The following is a 20666-nucleotide window of genomic DNA, read 5'->3' as shown; positions in this document are numbered from 1 at the left end:
GGCTGCAAAAGAGGGGTATGAGCAGTATGAGGCATGGCTACAATGGGTGATCTGTTTGGTATTTTAAGCAAAACACTTCACAGACATGTTTTGTATAGGTATGGCCCTACAATATATTTTTCTAATATAGCATAATAGGTCCACTTTAAGTTACTGAGTGTTAAGAAAATGTCAGATATAAAAATGATTTTTCATCTCCAACTTAAGCAATAGAGCTTTTTCATTTAAACATTTTTGTCTTGTCACATTAGTAAAAGCACATGTGCAAATAATAAAAGTAGTCGTGGCTGAATTTCATTTAGCTGCTTCAGTCTCAGGGTCCTGTAATGTCGCTGTAATGTCTTCCTGGGACAATTAAGTAGAACAGAGCCTTCCTTAATGTTATTATTTACACCTGTGCTTTTCCCGCTATGAAGCATCAAAATGACCATATGATTAAGCAGTCATGTAAATAATTGAACCCTTTACAAAGTGATAAGATCTCAACACGATCTCTTATGCATTTTGTTATTTCTGTTGTGGCTTTGTGAAGATTGTCAAAATAAGACATGTCAAACATTGATACTGTAGGATACTTGTCATGGAAAGCCAAATTCCAATTGAATCACCAATTGAACGCATTATAGGAATAGTGATTAACACAGAGTAAGGTATAATAATAATCCAAAATTCTATAAGTTTCTTCTTCAAAGCATATATACCTGATTCATTTATAACTTGTAATATAGCTTTCTTTACAAGTAGTATTTATAACAGGAACGAAAGAGGCAGTAATTCCATTTATTAAGGAGTTCATGGTGGATGCATTTTCCACATATTTGATAACTGTTTAAACTGATGCCCTGTTATCTGTTACATTTTACAAAAGACACATTTGGATGGAAAAAGTGTGTGAAGTTAAAGCTCACAGTAATGTTATCCATGTAACACTTTGAACTATATAAGATAAAGCATTTCATATCAGTTCATATCTAAATCCAATCTGTCTTCCCCCAATTTAAACTTTTTAAAGGAATTGTAGAATATAATATCTTGTTATTTGTAGGTTCCTGATCAATGAAGATACATAGTTTGCAAAGGACATCGGCGATAGATAGAGCCACAATATAAAGTATTTTATTAATAAAAGGTTTATTATTACATTTGTATTATTTTCTGTATACAAGAATGTGTAACAAAAGCCAAATAAGCAATCCATTTTAGTCTTTTAAAAATGGTAAGGCATGTCTGCTTGTATAACCATCAACTTCAGTTCCCCCAAAACACTTCAAACAGCGTGCACTGACAGCTCCAAAATTCGTAATGTGCTCCTTAGTTATCTGATTTTGCAAATCACAACAGTACCACACTCACAGCATATGTTTTAGCAAAAGTGCAGCAAACGATTAACATCAAATGGAAAAGACCTTGCATAACACGTTTTCTGTAAAAAACCTCAGCCAACCACAATTTACTTTTTTTTCCGTTTTTCAAATGCCAAAGAGAATGAACAGACAAACAAAACAACAAAACAAACAGAAAAAGCTCCCAGACAAATTGAGCTAAGCATTGAAGCATCTCAGACGATGATACTGAATGTCTGCCTTGTCAGGAGAGAGAGAGAGGAGAACACAAGGCAGTGAAAATGGCAAACATTTCTCTCGATGTAATGAGAGAAGAGGGTTGTTTGTACTGATACAAGCTCTTTGGAAAATTCAGCTCACTTGTGAAAGAGTGTTTTCTCGATTCACTTTCTTTCCTGTTTTTCGGGAACACCATTAAAGACCTGCCTTATCCTCACTCATCCAAAAACTGTTGTTGCAATCAAAGATCTTGGGGAGTTCTCTCATGGGTGCATTCAACCTTTGTGTGGCTGCAGATGGTTACTGAGTTTCTTACACTTTAGAAAACATAGTTGTTAAGTTTCTGTCTCACTGCTGACCCTGACTCAGAAATATCTGCCTCCACAAAGTGTTTTTAATACTTGAAAACTGAATGTATACGTAATATGTAATATGTAACCTGCTAACCCTCACTTCTAATCAAACTTTTTCTCTTCCTGTCGTGTGCTGTATATTTATTTAATCAATTACAACATCTCTGAAGGATAACAATCATCTGAATTCAAATCTGTTACTGACAGAATGATTGTAAATGTAAGGGAAACAATATGACACTTGACATGGAAATGTGATACTTGACAATAAATGTGCTGACAAAAAATCTATTTCTGTTAAATTTATAAAATAAAGTGTAGCTGAATTCTCTGAGAACTCTAAACGCCTGAAGCTGAAATTGAATCATCAGTTCGACTCCATGTAACAGAGCATCATTTTTAAATGAAAGCTCTTTTATCTGCTGCTATCCAGGACTGCACTCCTGGGCAGATACATCCAGATCAGGAAAACTGTTGCTGCACATCCTGCCCACTAGCAAGTTTCTTTATTGAATATTTAGCACATTATAAATAGTTACTGCTGGATGTCCATCCCGTCTAACTGCCTCCCATCTGTCTGACCCACTAAGTGAGTTCAGATCAGGATCTGTTTACTGCCACTTCTGTCTGAGTACGGTGGCCACTCTCTGTGCTCATGCAAAGATGATCCGGCAGAGGACACACGAGCAATCCAAAATATCCAAAAAGTAGATTTTGGGAGGTTGGTAAACTGTTGTTATATTTTTTGTTTCCCATACACCCCTGGTTCTGTTTTATACACATGTTTTACCTCTAAGGTGCTCAACAGGCTTTCTCTGTCACCCCTCATGTATGCACTGACATCTGCATGTGATTGTTCGTCCAAACAGAATGGATTTACAGACCCAGATCTTAAAAATGCTGTATTTTATAACATCCACATTCACATTGTGACTGAAAGACTTTGGGACCAATAAGATAAACAATGAGACGAAGTTGACCTCCCCCTTCAGTGGCACTGTTGCGATGCTGACCTGAACCAGCAACGTGTTACCTTCACTGTATATTCATTTGGATAATTACTTACTTTTGTATCTTTATCATTACTGCTGATATGTCACATCTGCACAACGGTAATAATATTTTGGTAGTGATGTCTCTAATGTTATTTTTATACTAGCCCTTCTGAAAGGGAACGTTTTCAAATGTAACTGAATCACCAGAACATTTGAAAAATAAATAGCAAATTCATTCATGTTTCTCTCCACTAATGTCCTGTTGATATTATAAATTGGGTGCAAGTGCTTTATGTTTGTCATAATATATTCCCCAATTTGTTTCAATATCATTTTTTTATCTTTACACTGACCTTTCAACTCAGCCTGAAGTAAATACTATTTAAGTAATATTTCACGTTGGTTTACATTTGTTGCCTGTCCAATATGAATTTTATATAGACAAATTAAATACAGTTTGAGCATAAAAACAAATTAAAATGCATTTTCTATCTTTTCCTTTAGTGTTGTCTTTCCTCGGGCGTTGCTTGGAGAGAGGCCTGTCGCCGTGCACATTAAGGTTTACGCACCAGTAATTTAATAATCATGCTGGTTTTGGTAGGAGGCTGCTGTTCAGTCACCTTCTCCTGAGGCTGTTTCAGCAGGGAGTAAGGCAAGGGAGGTCAACATATTTTCCATCTATTCTGCAGTGGGAGCTTCCTGTGGTGTCGGGGTGTCTTTTGTGAGTCATGTGAAACCACTGAGGGGGGATTTTCTCTCAGGTGCCGTGAAGTGTGTGTGTGTGAAGACAACCATGCTGCTGCTGCAAACTTTAGAAATGTGGACATCAGTCCCGTCTTGTTGTTTCTCATTTGAAGGAGAAGTACTGCATTTCATGTAATTTGTGTCTAAGAACATCAGATATCTTTTTCAGATCTTGATGCTGTTTTCACTCGTGTCCCATGCGTGCTTTAGTATGCTTTGTGAAATGTTCAGTCTCATTGAGATGCTCAGAGCAGCTGTTCATTGCAGCTGTGGGTTTGTGGAAGCCCCATGTTGAGACAAGAAACTTACTTATTAGCTATGTGAAAGGATTTTAGGTGCTTATGGGCTGATGGGTTTCAATCCTCCAAGGCACACTCCAGCACTACGATGGCTGTTCTAAACATTTATGATTGAACAAATATCCCTTTTTTTGTTTGTTTGTATAACTTCTACATGTCTGGAACCACATTTTCCGTGTGACCTGAGGTCAAGGCCATAGTGTTGTGTTATTGGAGTGCATCTACAGAGCCAGTTAGAGGTCAAGCCATAGGAGATGAATAGAGGTTATGAATAGTAACCCTAGTTCTAAGATACAGAGCGCTCTAACCTTGGCGCCCTATTTCGTTTAGAGTTGCTGACTTTGTAAATGCTTTAAAAAAAAACCCTGACCACTTCTATAACCTGCTTCTATATTGGTGGATCCGTTTCAGTGGTCGAACAAGAACATGCACATTTCAGCGTGGTGCACTATAATATGAGAGTGTGTGAACCGCCAGGGCCTGTCAGAGGGCTGAGCTTACAGGAGTGTGGTTACAATTTGTAACATATATGTTATATAAAGAATTAACATTAATCCTTATAATAAATAATAAAGCAATGGAGACAAGAAATAAGTGAAAATATCCTTAGAATATACCTAATATCACGAACACACGTTTGAGTTCTCTGAGAATTAAAATAATATCTGAACTTTGTAGGTGTATGTCAAGTACCCAAACAGAAGAGAGTAAATCAGGTAACTGTATAGCGTTAGCAGGCAATTGTTGTATAATGGCTCACAATAACTTTCCTGTTTATTTTTAAATTGTTCAGGTGATCCAATAACTCGTTAAAACAAATATAATTGAGCTTTTAACTAAACCAGCAAGATTACATTACAGTACCTTCCAATGAAATACACACTGCAACTGTGTATAAGTACAATACAATCAGTTAAATGATCTGAAAATATAGGTCTTCTGTCTCTATGGGATGGATGTTTCCTGTAGCTTATAAACGTATGAAGCCGAGAAAAATAATCTGTGCTAAGTAGTTCTCTCTGTGCAATACATTAGCACTTTCAAGAATTAATCAAATGTGCAACTATAAAGTGGCTGTAAGAACTGCTGCTCCCTGAAGTCACACTGATATAACCAAACAGGAAACCAGGTGAACTGCTAGCTCTGTACAATCCTGTACCAACCAAGCCCAAACTGTGTAGCCTGCATAAATAAAACAAAACATGTTTTTGTCAGTTAACATCATTTCCATGCATGCACACAGTTAGACTTTCTCCATTTGTTTGAGGGGGAAAAGACTAATAGGACAAATTGGGTGTTGTCTTGTTGTCACAACTTCATCATACAAAAGGAAAAAATAAAAATAAATGTCCCTTGATCTGAAATATCAGAGCTGTTGTGTTTTAGAAGTATGTTATTTAAAACGCACTTTAGAATAATGAGAAAACCCCACGTTTTCTTTTTTTAACAGATGTGAAAGCTGGTTCAGTGACGGCACCAAGCATTCTTTGGGGGACAAGCAGGATGCTGCGCTGCACTCACTTCCTGTTCTACCACACCACAATAAGCCACTCTCCACAGGTTTCCAGAAGGTTCTACATGTCCAGTGAGGGAACAGCAGTAGAACTTGCTGTTAAACATACTGTATGTAACAGTAGAAAAGTCAGTGATCAGGCCACACTCGTGTATTATCTCCATTGAGTCTGCATTGCCCCCAGTGGGAGTGTGAGGGCGGCCACCACCAGCACTAGGGAGGGTGCGCTGGAAAAGGACTTTCCTGCCGCCGCTGCTGCTGCGCGTTCATCGCTTCTGTCGGCTCCAATCACAGGAGCCTCTGTTCCAACAAAAACAAACTCTGTTGTGCAGCCATCAGAGCAGCCGCTGCCACTGCCAGAAGTACTGCCTTCATCACCTGCAGCAACAAAATCACAAAAGTTAGAATTTAATTTAAATATTTTGTCACAACAACTATTATCTGATCCATGGCAAAGGGAAAGCAAAAAAGCTCAGGTAACAAAAGAAATCGGCCCGAGAAACTCACAAGACTTAAATTAATACTCATTTGGCTTATTTAAATTGACTATATAGTTTTGTTACCTTTTTAGGAAACACAACAATAACCATCATTAATAAATTGTTTATAGTTAAGTAATCTGTTAAAACGATAACTAATAAGGCATACTGATTATTAGTGACTATGATGTATGTAAAAGTCGTACAAATAATTTAAATACTATATCAAATATTTGCTAATGATAACCAAATGATTCGTATAACATCTATAAACATTACATAGATAGATGAACCACATTTTTATAACACTTAGTTCATGGTTATAGTTGGTTTGTAGATCGTCTATCAACTTTTTTACAATAGCTAATAGAAATGACTTGCAGGTAAAATAAAACTGCAAGGAAAAATCACACTAATATTAGACTGCTGATAAATAAGGGCTGAAATGGGTTGGGATTTGAAATGTTCTTATGTACTTTTTCAAGCACCTCGTGTTTGACAATGGATGTGTTAAAATACTGAGGCTGCATATGTTCAGCACCCAACTTCTCAGAGATAATGGTGATTGAGTAAGCTTTCAAGGGAACTTTTATCAAAATGAATTGACGTCACTGCAAATGTTCTGTGCTGGTGCTGGTGTGACCGGGCCTTCACAGGTTGCAGAGCAAGAAGTGTATGATTAGCTGCTATAAATAGCAGAGCACAAGTAGATCTTAATACAAGGATTGAATCTGCTTCTGTGAGAACCTATTCAACATATCAGTGCCTGCGGTACTAGGTTCCTGGTGACAAGGAAAACACAATTGCTAACAGAAAAACAAACATGACAGTGACACGAATGGAGTTGACAAACAAAGGTTAGTGGCAGTAGACTCACAGAGCCACATTTTATTTGAAGCTATGAAAATCTTCAATCTTGTCAGCTGTATGGGATCCCCATAATCAGGAAGAGGGAATGGTTTCTGTCATGGCAGCATTGCAGATGTACATCTTCCTAAATAGCCTTGACTGTCTGTCATTGCATGTGTCACCTCCGTACCTACGGCTATTTATTCTCCTAATAATGTCAGTCTTGCCTCAGTGCAACGCTGGTGCATCCAGTGGAGTTTTATGATGAGTTGCAACATGAATGACATCTGAGATCTTATTTCGGTACCGTTTATATTTCTGCAGGGGTATTTGTCTGAGTGTGTGTGTGTGTGTCTGTGTGTATGTGTAGTGTGATCCAAATCAACCAACATGCAGTGAAAGAAACTTTTCTCTGTGTTTTACTTCAAAATATTATTATTATCTTGTCTACACCTGCATTTGCAAACACCCAAGATATTGGAGAACTTACTTGAGTCTTGGAAGTAGATGTCATTGCCGTTGTAGGCGTTCTTTAGCTTGTTGGTCATGACACGTAGCGCCATGATCTGCTGTCGTATCAGTGTGTCCGGCCTGGTGATGTCCACATCCACCTCTGGGTTGCTCACCTGGTTGGTAAGACCCTCCCCCACGACTTCAGGAAAATATCTGGACACAATGACACAGGAACAAACTGAATCACCAATCTCCTTGTGGTATTGGCACTGAAGGCACTATCAAAATGGCAATATTTTCTAGATGTTATTCTGAGTTTGGGCCTCCCCTCAGCCAAAGCTTGAAAAAAGGCATCCCCCCCCTTCCTGCTTGTTTACCTGCTTTCTTTCACTCAATTCCTGGATAAATATTGGATCATGATTATGTTATTTGTTTCCATAGACACTCAATAATTGAGTTTGTATATCTCTAAGGCATTCAATGATTTCTGACTCTGTGAAAGTAGGGAACCGTTAAATCTCTGAAATATCTCCAACAAAATCACATGCATTTAGGCAATTCTATTGATCTCATGATAGGTAATCCAATATTCATACTGAGTTAAGCCTCCCCTGCAACTGTTTAGAGCCTCCCTGAGGAGGTCTCTATCGTGCTTTAAAAACCTCAAGTTTAGTCAATAATGCATCAGAACTAAAAAACTATGGATGATAGTAGAATACAAATATGCAGATAACAACATTTCCACATTTGCTTAATTTGCTATCTATCAGGCTAACAAGCAGCATCAGTGACACTGAAGGCCTATTACTGTATGGTGGCTGACAGATACACACTGCAACTTTAGAGAATATGAAAATTGTGGTGAGGATGTTGTCTTTATGTACATGTGTTTTGTTTACTTATATGTGTTTTCTTAAATTGCTGTGTTGTGCTCTATCTTCCACCAATGCAATCAGTTGTCGTTGTTTGCCAGAGTCAACCAATAGTGCGGATATTGTGTCCCTCTCTTTCACTTACTGTGTGTGTGTGACTAGTTCTTTGAATTCTTGCTTACTCCACAACACCACAAATAAATAATCTCTACAAATGGTGAATTATATGTGAATATTGATATATGATCTCGGTGTAAAAGCCGAAGAACCCATAAAGTAGACAAACTAAACCAAAATCACAAGAGCTACTCTTTTTATTGAAGGATGCTAAAATCACGCAACACATAAGTGTGTAAAAGGTCTCTATGGTCTCCTTCATATTGGGAGTGGTTTCACTTTGCTTTAGAGAGCCCTTTACGTGCCTGATGCCCACAAATAAATAGTGTGTGTGTTAATAAATAAATAACAAATACTTAAACTGCTGTGCAATGAAAACAATGCAAGTCACCGAGGTGTCACCATTGACTGCCCACACCTTTAGTACTTCCTACAAAGCCACTTCCCCACAATCATCATAATGAATGTAAACAACGTACATGGCAATTGTTAGTACTCAAAGCTCTCAAGCTATAGCAGCGTATTAGAGTCCTGCCACAGTAACAGATATCAGATATTTTTTGCTCAGTTCATTTCATCTATTGATTGCAGTCGGGTAGGAAAGAGTATTTCAATAAATATAGCAAATAAGATTTCAAAAATACATTACCAACCTTGGCTTTTCACTAGTTTTGTATTTAATTTGATACTGTCTATACAAAGTCAAGTGTGCATAGTTTGTTTTTAAGGAACAAGAAAATCCGATGATATCATAACACACTTCCTTCAGGGTCTGACATTTGATCATCTCTGGAAATCAATTTACCTTCCAGATTTAGAGCAATGCTTAAAATGTTACTGGCACAAACAAGAGAAATAACATGCCTTTTATAACACCATCTGGTGATTTTGTTACTTGGAGTAGTCCAGAGTGATGGGGTGATATATTTCCTCTGCCAACTTCTCTGGTTCACTGTCAGAGAAAACAACTCGCTCTCCAATCTACTGTATGGCTCGGAGACTCTCTACACGCTGCGGTGGTGATAAGAGGTGTTGGAAACTCCACAGTCCTCTGGGTATTAGAGCCTCGGAGCTTATATAGAGGTTCTCCATATGCACTAACCATTGTGCTCACAGAGAGAGTGTTAATCTGGGAATACAGTGTGGTTATTTTAATCCCTGGCAGGCAGAATGTGATAACCGTAGAGTGGGGGGAATTTGCCGTGGTTATACTGAGAAGCAGAAGTCCTCACCTGCCCTTCGTGTGGCTGTTCCAGCACTGATCCTCGTCAGACTCTGTCAGCTTGCCCTTGGCACAGATGTCATCAGGCAGGTTGGACCAAAACTTCTTGGACTCCTTTAACCTCTCTTTGATGTCAATCACCTGCCATAGGCCAAAACAGAAATATTATATATTAGGGTTGATCGTTTTGTATTTTACAGGCTGAGAAGTCAGGGTGAGAAGTGATTCAACTCCATTTGTCCTATATAACACAAAAGTACGCACAACCGTATGCAGTTCTCAGAATATGAAATTGTTTCCACTACCGTTAGTGAACTTAATTTGTAACGTATTAACATTTGCTTATGGTAAAACAAAATAAACTATCTCAGTGATACAGAAATAAACGATAAAACAAACAGTAATACAGCAGCCTCCATTAGCTCTATCTCTGTAAAGATATGCGTGACAAATCACGATTTTAAACATTTTTGTGGAGGCTAAAGTTTGTGCATTTGAACCCCCCCTTCTGGTCATTTATTCCACCCAGAGTGAACTGCTGTTGGACTGCCTGGGGTTTCTTTTTCTTCCAATTTTGCATGCTGTCCACTTCTATCCATATTGCGCTCATCTCTGATTCATACAAGACAGGCTTGGGCTTTGGAATTTGATATTTGGCATAAGTGGTCACCCCCGACTGATTCCATCTGGACTCAGCAAGAAGTTTGAGCAGACAAACAGGCGGAAAAAATAACAACATGAGGCTTCAGTGTGAACAGAAGAACCCACTGTCACTTTTTTAGTTTTGATATAGTTAGTAACAATGATGAAGACGGAGATCACGATAGCTTAACTGATCTCAATATAAGGTATTCATTTAGTAATGCTATCAGGTAATCTTTCTAAGTATGCATTACATGTGTAAGCACTGAGCTTCTGTTACAGGAGAGAAGTATGACATACAGTACAGAGCCTGGACATTCATTCAAAGAGAGTGTTGTGAGATCCAATTGAAGATGTATACACTTACAGAGTTCAACATTATAGGAAGTAATATCATTCACAGAGTTAAATGAGAAGCCTTAACACAAAGAAAAAAACATGCGATCTTCTGCTTTAAAACACATACAAAATCCACAGATTAGAAATCCTGCATCCATAAAACAGAGAGACTCGACAAGCGATGTATTCATTGTGTGTTTATGCTTGTGTGTGTGTTTGAATGTATTTTGGCAAAAAACAACACTATTGATGTTTCAAGACCTTCTCTGTGAAATTCTATTGCTTTCAACAGTGTTTCAATGGTTTCTTTAAATTGTTTTGGACGTGAACCAATTTCAGCAGTTTAATTCTTCAAGGCTCTGAAAAGCTTAGACTGCTAAAGTATTTCTCATACAATTCATACCGAAGTATTTCAAAAAGAAAATGTGATTAAATGCTGAGCCCAATGCCTTTATTCTCAATCTCAGTAATATTCAGGCAAAGTTGCATAAGTAAACAAACAGATATATGTTACCTCTACTTTAGAGGAGAAACCATGTGATTTTAATATTTATTATTATCTGTGCAGAGGTTCTCCGGTCTGGCAACAATCTTTGAAATAAACATTTGAAATTATGCTTTAAAGAGTTTATTTATTACCGAGTGCATGATAAAACGTGAACTATTGAGGAGTAATTGACATTAAGGACTACCTTTTATCTCAGGCCTTTCTTTATTGGTTAAAACACAGGTGAGAAAATAGAGCTGCCATTGTATCCAAGATTCTGACACATTAACCGGCTTGTTTGTATCAATACAGTAGATGCCTGTTCCTCTGGTCCATTTCTGGGCCATTCAACCTCAGTAGAGGTGAAATATACATTTACAGCTTCAACTGGTATTGTTGTGTTTATTTATAAGACTATAAATAAACTATAAACTAATAAACTAATAAACCGTTTTCACAAGAGCCTCTCACTAGAGGTGAGGTATATTGCATCATAAGTTAAGTTATAAGTATGCAAAATCAATCAAATATAGGTAACTTTGCTTGATAAATGAATATGCTTAAAGGTGGGGTAGGTAAGTTTGAGAAACCGGCTCGAGATCGCTAGAATTTGAAAATACACAGCAGGAAAAAATCTGCCACTTCCTTACAGAGCCCCTCCTCCAACACACACGAACGCGCACATGACCAATGAGGGCACGAGATAAGTTTGTGCACAGATGGAAGGCTGACAGGCAGGTAGGCCATCCAGTTATTTTAGCCGGGCTGGCTAAAATGATTGGTCGTGCTTTTTACAGTACTACGGCTTCCACAGATGACATTTTTTTATGGATTTTTTGTCAAAGCACTTAAGATATTCATTGCTATCGGGATGTTAAGAGCTTTCCATGGAATATAACAAAAAGTGTATCTCGAGCCGGTTTCTCAAACTTACCTACCCCACCTTTAAAGAAACAAACGGCCTACATCACAGCTTTCCATAAAGTCATTTATAAAAAGTGCAGTTCATTCCTTAAAACAGAAGCCTCAGATTGCTTATATTTAGGGGAAATATGAAGGGTATATTTCAAGCTTATTAAAATACATTATTGGGCTTTTTTTTAAATCGACTAAGATTGGTTAGAAAATGTTTTCAACTTTAATTGACACATGAATACAACTGTGTAATATATTTCATATATATTTAAGAAGTACAATATAAATCAAGCACACGTTTCAGGTGGTGGCCAAATTCCATAATACTTTTAGAATAAGCTGCGGGGCCAATTTAAAATGGACAATGGGCCGCAATTGGCCTCTGGGCCGTAGTTTGGACACCCCTGATATAAACAGATGCATCCAACCAAACAACATGTGCTGATGAAGACTGTGCGATAAGGTTAAAAGTTCCAGAAAAAGATACAAAGTAAATCTTGAATTATGATTGCTTAGTCAAACTATTATTTCCAAGGTCAAGAAAGAGCTAAGGTTTAAGATTTCATGTATACAGCAGCAATAATTCATTACAAAACCAGTCTATAATAACAAGGTTGAGGCTACAGCAGCATTTTATATCAAACCTTTCCGCAGCAAACTCTCTTAGAAAGAAATACCAAGATGTTTTAGAATTGAACAGAAGTAAATAATCCAAACACTTCTTATTTCATAACAATGCTGATTTTATATTGAAAAATGTTATTTCAGAAGAATTCAGCTTGATTTTGGTCTGAAGAGATTGTTTGTAAAAAAAGAGAAATCCGAACTTTTTTTAGAGAAATCCGATTATATTTGTAATTTGCCAAAATGTATAAGATTTTAACTTTTCTTTAATTTTCTTATTTCACGTGTACTGAGCTCAGTTTTGTAATCATTTTCAATCATTCAGTATTTTTCTTACTTTATATGAATTTTAATTATATTTTTGATGGTATTTGTCTGTATTTTGTAGTAATTTAGCTGTTTTTAAGAACTCCACCTATTGGAGAGCATTCCCAAATTCATAAAATATTAAATACTAACATGTTGTAATTAAAAATGTACATAATTTTGTAGAAGTTTTCTTTTTAAAAGGTAATGTGCTTTGTTATGTGATCAAGATGTGCTTGTTTTTGTATTATTGAGGATTGTACTTATTTCACAAGATGATCAATAATATGTAATCATTACTTTTTGGACTTTCATGAAACATTTTAATTTCTTTAGAATTTCACTTTTTTCAATGAACTCAGATTATTTTTGTGATTTAGGATTTTCCCAAATTCAGGAGACTAATTATTTCGTACTTAAAATGTTAAAATTGTCCGTAAACAAGTGTTGTGATTTTGGAACCGAGAAATGTTTTTGCTTCATAAGAATTTTGATTGATTTTGATTTTGTTGAGAAAAATATTGACCATTATTTCGTAATTTCGTAGATTACGATGAAGCAAATCGTCTTAAATTCTGAACACAGCAGAATCCTCCAGAAATCATGACGATGTTCAACATCACGGTAATAAATGCTGTCATTTGCTATGTACCAAAAAAATAATAAAACTTCTTTAATAATCCATGAAACTCTGAGAGTGAGCTGATTTCAAAAGTGTTTCTCCTGGTTGGAAAATGATGTGTTTGCTTTGTTTCTGTGTTATAACTAAACCTCAAGGCTTTATTTATAACAGGTTAGTATTGAAGTAATCTCTGTGTCAAACAAACGTTTATGATTCTTACACGTTTAGTTCAGCAGAATATTCTCCACATATTAACACCCACTCTTTTTGTGTCGATCACATGAATCTATTCACATACTCTATCTATATATTCCGCACACTTTGCCAGTTGTACTGCATATTTTAAACAGTCCAGGGAATTAAACATGTTATCATTTAGACATCCCATTAGAAGGATTCATACATCTTTCAACAGTGGTTAACTGTTCTGTGCAACGTTTTACACATGAGCCTTATCAGCTGATCAGGAACAATTATTTTTGCTAAAAATCAGACTGATTTGAATTAACTGTGTTCCCCTGAGTTGCAGCTATGCCCCTGTTTTATAATTTATGTTCATCAATGATTTGGAATAAAATATCGACAGAAAAAGCACTCAAATTCTTTGCCATGTATTCTGAACAGCTGTAGGAAACAGTATTTATTATCTGTACGTTTCAAGAGCTTATTATAAGTGACTTTGAAAACCAATGGGTCTCTGAGTTCACACAGAAGTAAACAAAAGCTCTCTTTTCTAACAATTGATATCAAGTTTATTTGCTGAATTAAAAAAATAATCCAGTTTTTAGCAGATGTTGAAGCTAAAGTTAGCTTTATATTACATTTTTGAGTTATCTGAAGACTTTGTCTACAGCTGAACCATACAAATGGATCCTTAATATGCACACTGGAGCAAGGCTGCAGTAGATGGTCCAAGTAAAATAGATTAAAAAAGGAGCACCACTGTTATTGCAAGAGAGATATTCAGATTTAATTTAAAGTTATAGTCGATTTCATCGGCATTGTTTGTATTTTCTAACACATTTGCTATACAAATGTGCATACAATTTCTCCCTAACAATATAAATAAATAACCAAAATACATTACACATGTCTGCTTTGCCTTTTCTACATAACTCATACAATGAATGCAGTGTTGATTATTTAGCATGCATGGAGTTGAATCTGTAAGTCACAGGTGCACTCAGCATCTTGAAGCAGCTCGCTCTGTGGTCAGTGGATAGTTGAGGATGCTGGAGCGACTGCTCTGCTGATGGAGGCTTGTGGAGAGACAGTCGAGAGAGAGCGGGAGCTATCAGGTTGGCTCTCCCAAGCCTAAGGTAATAACCCAGTGAGCAGCAACTTTTCTTTATATTGGCTTTGGCTGTGGGCCACAGCAGCCTGGGATTCATTCAATAAAGCCCTTGCTGAATAGAGTAAACACCTCATACAGTATAAATGTACTCTGCTCCTTGAGGGGGTTGAGAATTTGACAGGATATATAACTACTTCCCATTATGCTAAATATTTGACACATCTGCATGTGCCAGCTGTTGTTCTAAAAAATTATCACTCATTGAGATAAAAAATTAAATTAGTAATAGGTGGGAAAGGGAGTGGTCAACCCTGTGGTTCCTTAAAGACCCCTTCCTCTATTTAGAGAACCATCTACCTTGATTCCTGGACTCTGAGACATTCTACAAACTGAATGATTTTAAAAATAATTCATTGGATTTACATAGTTTAATGGATCATCTCTTCATTCCATTTCTTAGGCTTATTTTTATTGGACTTCAACTCAATTTTCTGGATCCGTTATAATCCTATTGTAGAATCATAATCCTGTTGCTGCACATTGTATTTCTACGAACCCTAACCCAATTTATGTTCATTTTTTGCAATTGCCAGTTTCCCACCTACAGGTCCTACTGCACTCCCTGACAACTAATGAAGATACATCTTATTTTTAATTTCTCTTCCTGAGGTTTTTTCCACTTAAATACAAAATATTTACTTTTCAGATGAGAAAGCCTATCAAAATGTCTATGGTAATGGCATGAACAAACACACTTGACCTCAAATAACTACATTATTATTACATAAGAGTTATTACCCTATAATGACTTAAAACAAATTGGTATGTTGCGTCACAGATAATGGGACAACTTCCTGGGCAATATTTGACTCCATTGGATATGTCTTTTAATACAAATAATATGTTCCAGTTGAATAAGATCACTTAACTTTATGTCCTTTGTAGAAATATTTCGGTATCAGTATTTCTTTTGCCAATTGTTTTTACATTCTTGCTAAAATAGGTTAACCTGATTGAGGCTGTTTCAGCTTCAAGATTTTCCTTTTGTTTTTAGTTGTTGTCCTAAGTGTACTTGGATTCTTTGTTCTTTTATTCAGAAATAAACCAAATACCACCCCCAGCTTATACATACATCCATTCTTTGGCTTCTAAAAATGAATGATCCTGAGAACAAAAACACATTGTTATCCTACCCTCTAGTTACAGTTGAAACAGTGATACTCAATCAAAGTGGCAGTTGAAAACAGTAATAGCCCAAAAAATAAAAGGCACATGGACACCCACACACACAACCATCATCATGTCCTAGCGACGCTGGGGATTTTGAAGAGTGTATACAGTGAAGCCTCGGGTCTTAACAGGACATGAAAGGGCCTCAACCAACAGGAGGCCACTGCAGGGGACTGCCCTCACATTTGATGTGGTAATCCTGTCATGGAGACACCAAAGCTGGTTAGGTTTAACACATGCTGGTGTGGCTGTGATTCATGATGGCCCAAGGCATGGTCGCACTTACAACAAAATACGTATCAGATCAGAATGTGTTATTATACTTGAGCTTTAACCATGTTAATGTTCTTTTCTGCAAACAGTATTTTTTAGGTGGTCCGGACCTTCGGCATGTTCATGAGCTTTTAGTGGCAATGTGGAAAGAATATGGGTGCTGTCACTGCTGTGATTCTTTGCTCAAAGTGTTTAAAACCAGTTAAGCCCCAGTATTAACTTTTAGCTGATTGTATAATGTGTATCTGGTGTTTTTAGAATAGTTAATTGATTGTTATAAAATAAAGTAATTGTGTTATCTGTAACTGAAACTGTCTCTGGCCCGTTATGTAAAACGAACCTGTGCTCCTTGTGGGTTAAATCTTTTATTATCAATAGTTAGTTCCTAGGGGTGAAACTCCCTTAGGTGGCGTTGTTGGCAACACAAACTCTTACCTACACCACACCGTCACGAAACGCAACATCTTGCAAGAAACAGCGTCTGAGGGCTTCTTAACATTTAACAAACTATGAATGTGTCATACCCACTTAACGGGAAGAAACTCAGCTATCAGACAATATTAACAATTTTTAGCTAAACAAAACACAAGGGTAATAACAAGCCTCTGAATTAGCCCTGAGCGAAAAAATGCTAACGCACTTAGCACAGAACTCACGGTAGAAATACTTTATTACTTATCTGATCTGCACAAACAAGATATTAGCTAGCAAGCTGAGATTCCACAGATTCCAGAAATATAAGTATCATCACTGAGAAACCAGAACTCGCGGCAGGGGAAGCAAACCCAGACAACACACAACGTAGCTTTACGGGACCAAAACGGAAAATAAGTCTTACCGTTGCTGTTTTCTGATCAAAAGTTGTGTTCAATGGCATTAAAATGATAAAAACGCTGCTGAAGGTTAATCCAATGTCTCTGTGTCACTTTGAAATGATTACTGATAATCCATCATCATATTTATGTCAATAACGGAGTTTTCATATATAGCTGCTATGATAGCTACGAGAGTGTATGACAGCTTCCGGTTTTGGGCATGCTGGCTGCGCATCACTCATTCACCAATGGGTAATGTTTAGATGGATTTTAGGAACCTCCCCTCGATTCTATTGGCTCTAACGGTTAAAAAGAGGTGTCAATCTTCAAAATCGACCGAGGGGGGCCAGAGATATGGAAAATGCACCCAAATGACCCTAGAAGTGTGTTTTTTTTTGCTAAGTCTCTCTAAAAAGGTCAAATGTCACTTGTTTTGCATCAATCTTGATACAGGGTACTTATTATATGTTATAGTGTGGATTCCTAAAGCTTTTAGTCTACTATCCCATCATTCAAGGGTGGTTTTCACTATAAGTAATGTTTTTTTTTGGACGGACACTACAATTTACATTTTTTTACTATGTTCCATCTGAATTTATTTAAAATAAAAAAATTCTATATTGATTCTGACTTTTCTACATCCAACTCACAGGTTTATCATTGCTTTGAGAACAAATATGATTAATTTACCTTTTTTAGAAGTGAAGATATAGTCATTTGTTCTGGGAATGTCATTTTCGAGCCTGAGACCTTAAAACAGGCTTGGGGCTTAACAGGTTACAACTCGTTTTAGTCAGCAATGTATTTCCATTACATTCCAAACATGAATTTAGAAAAATGCACATTTACAAAGTGAACAAAAACCAAACATATTTTTACATGTGCCCTAACAGGTTCTTCCTTGGTCCATGCGACGACCTTCTACCAAGTTTCATGAAAAATGGGCTAGCAGTTTCCTCTTATGTCTGCTTAAAGACAAGCAGACTAACTTAGCTGAATACACAACCTCCTCTTTGGCTGAGGTAACAAACATGCCTCTGAGTGTACATAACAGTTTGTTCCATATGTATAGCATTGTGTGCAGTTTACATAAACTGTGTCAAGAGTTCAGTATCAACACAGCCTATTCTCGCTACAGCAGTAAACAAACACTAGTTCATAAATAAATGCAAACATATATACAAAAGCACACACACACTGGACTGAGGGTGAATTGTGAAGACAAATGTCTAACCATGACTCTTAACATGAGCGCCCAAGGCAGTAAGTCTGACTCCAGCAAGAATATTTTCTGCTTTCACGGCATCTGTGCAGCTTCTGCAGCCACAGGGCTAGCTGCAGCCAAAGCTTCAGCGTCTCGCCGTGTCTCACAGGCACTCCAGAGTTCACTGTTGCACTGCCTAACAAGAACCTCTAAATTACAGATAATCTTTACGTAAAGTCATTGGTGGAAGCAATTGAGGAAAAGTAAAACAGATTTGCAGCTATTTGTCTTCCAATTTGCAGTTATACACTACATTGCCAGTTTAGTAGTTACACAAAGCTAAAACTGCTGTCGAGTACAGTACAATGGTATCGGTTCAACAAGACCAACTGCTGCATCAAAAAGGATCACACAGTTGAATAAATGCATCTCTAAAACAGTCTCAGTCTGAACATAATATCCTTAATGAAGAGGATTCACTGCAGGATCTGAAGCATTGTTTAAACACAATGTCACTATTAACAACGCACATCACATATAAGCCACTAAAAAAGGCACAAAAACAATGTGATCCACCATGACTCACTGTGTAAACAGATGTATACGTGAAAAGCTCACAGTTCTATACAGTAGCTAGACCTATATTCACGATCATATCTGACCTAATCATTGAGAGCGCTGTAGGTCACTGTAATCATTCCTCTTATTCATGTTCACATCTTCAGAGGAAGCATGGAGACAATGGATGATAACAGTTCATTTTTAACTTTTTCAACATGCACATCGCACAAGAGACAGTTGTGGCCACATATTACTGACCTGACTGAATCATAACATCCTGGATCAAGCTAACACACTTGAGGGGTTTGGGACATCGCACATGAATTCTCTTGGATAAGAGGAGCTGCGCTTACATCAAAGATGCTTGATGTTCCCTGATATTCAATGCCTAGATAAGTCACCATTATTTATGTTGCTGCTGTTTACATTCCTCCTGTTGAAAAATCAAATATGCAGTAAAGGAATGGACTTTATTCTAGTGTAGAATAAATGGTCTAGAGTCTAGACTACTAATACATTTTGTTGTGTAACCCTGTTTTTCAGATCAAAATAACGATCTATGAATATTGAAAGAATTTCTTGGATATAACTGAACATATCATTTAATAGTTTTTACTGTTAAGAGTTTGCTGTTCAAAATACATACAGAAAATGTTTTTTTGAGATTGGGTGAATCTAACACTTTCATTAAAATAATTTTTGCCCTGTCACTCAGGATATTCAAGCTTCAGACCCACTTATTCGTAACCTATGATGTGCATTTCATATTTATTTTATGAACATGTGGCAAATACCAAACAGGGCCTGTGAAACAAATAAATCAACAATATCTTCAAGATCTGCAGTTTGAATTTGACATTTTATAATGGTTTAAAGTTCAGGTGAAACTAATCACATTAACAAGGACTTGGTTCCATTGTTGCAGTAAGATATTTCAGTGAATCAGCATGCACAATACTTAAAGGGGACCTATTATGCAAAATCCACTTTTTCATACATAAACATGTGTCCCCTCTGTGTAAAGAGATTCTGAAAGTTTCAGGAAAAACGATTCGCTCACTTTTTGTCCTGATCCATTTATAAAAAAACCTGTCTGAAAATGAGCTGATCAGATTTTGGCCCCTTTATGTAACCATTAGCCAATAACCAACCAAGGTAACCCCCCCCACCTTATCACCTGAATCTCTTCCTAGTGCAACATTGTGTTATTTTTAACCAAATATCTCGCAGAAGGGGGTTTATGGGATGCTATGATCTGTTGGGTATTTCGAGCCAAACACTTCAGAGACATGTTTTGTATATAACTGAGAACTATAATATATTGATGAAAAACAGTATAATATGGGACCTTTAACATCAATAGAAGGCATAAATCATGAAATACAATAGACCGGTACATTTCCTACTACAACATGTCAAAATGTCTGATGTAAAAAAAGTCTAAAGCTGAAATGACTGAAAACAAAATACACACAAGCGCAGTATTACCATTTAAATATATGCCATCCTTTCTTTTGTTTACTGCCTGAATCTAATGTATTCTTACACAGCTTCATCCCAGCCCAGCTCTTAGAGGTGGGGTCAAGTGCTTGTTGATCTATCCGAGCGCGTAGGGCACCCTTTCAGCTAAGCATGTTAATGTAGGTCCAGTCATTTTAATTAGGACTTCCACAGGTCATATACAGCGGCTTCAGCTACAAATGACAGCCATACATTTGACTCTAGAAAGCTCCAGCTGCTTTACACTTAGCAGTAAGCGGACTTGATTATACATACAAGACAGCCTAATCAGACAGAACTCGCATGCTTATTTAAAGTGGACCTATCATGCTATATTTGAATAATATAGTGTAGGACCATACCTATATAAGGCATATTTATACTTTTTTTTTTTGA

General features: G+C 36.9%; 1 protein-coding gene across 2 annotated transcripts in view; it reads right to left on the bottom strand.

Annotated features, from left to right (window-relative positions):
- Positions 1–1100: 1100 nt before the first annotated feature.
- Positions 1101–20666, bottom strand: part of LOC117471715 (glypican-6-like) — a 132137-nt gene continuing 112571 nt past the window's right edge. Inside the window, exons 8-10 of one of the 2 annotated variants that reach the window (XM_034116909.1) lie at positions 9469–9599; positions 7285–7460; positions 1101–5844 (exon numbers count right to left, since the gene is read on the bottom strand). In XM_034116909.1, the coding sequence (XP_033972800.1) occupies positions 5621–5844; positions 7285–7460; positions 9469–9599 (531 nt within the window). In that variant the 3' untranslated portion in view covers positions 1101–5620. The remainder of the gene's footprint in view (positions 5845–7284; positions 7461–9468; positions 9600–20666) is intronic. The other variant, XM_034116910.1, reaches the window with a different exon arrangement.

Source organism: Trematomus bernacchii, unplaced genomic scaffold (genome assembly GCF_902827165.1).
Source record: "Trematomus bernacchii unplaced genomic scaffold, fTreBer1.1, whole genome shotgun sequence".
Taxonomy (NCBI): Eukaryota; Metazoa; Chordata; class Actinopteri; order Perciformes; family Nototheniidae; genus Trematomus; species Trematomus bernacchii.
Note: the sequence above shows the minus strand (reverse complement) of the source record. Positions and strands in the feature narration are given on the sequence as shown.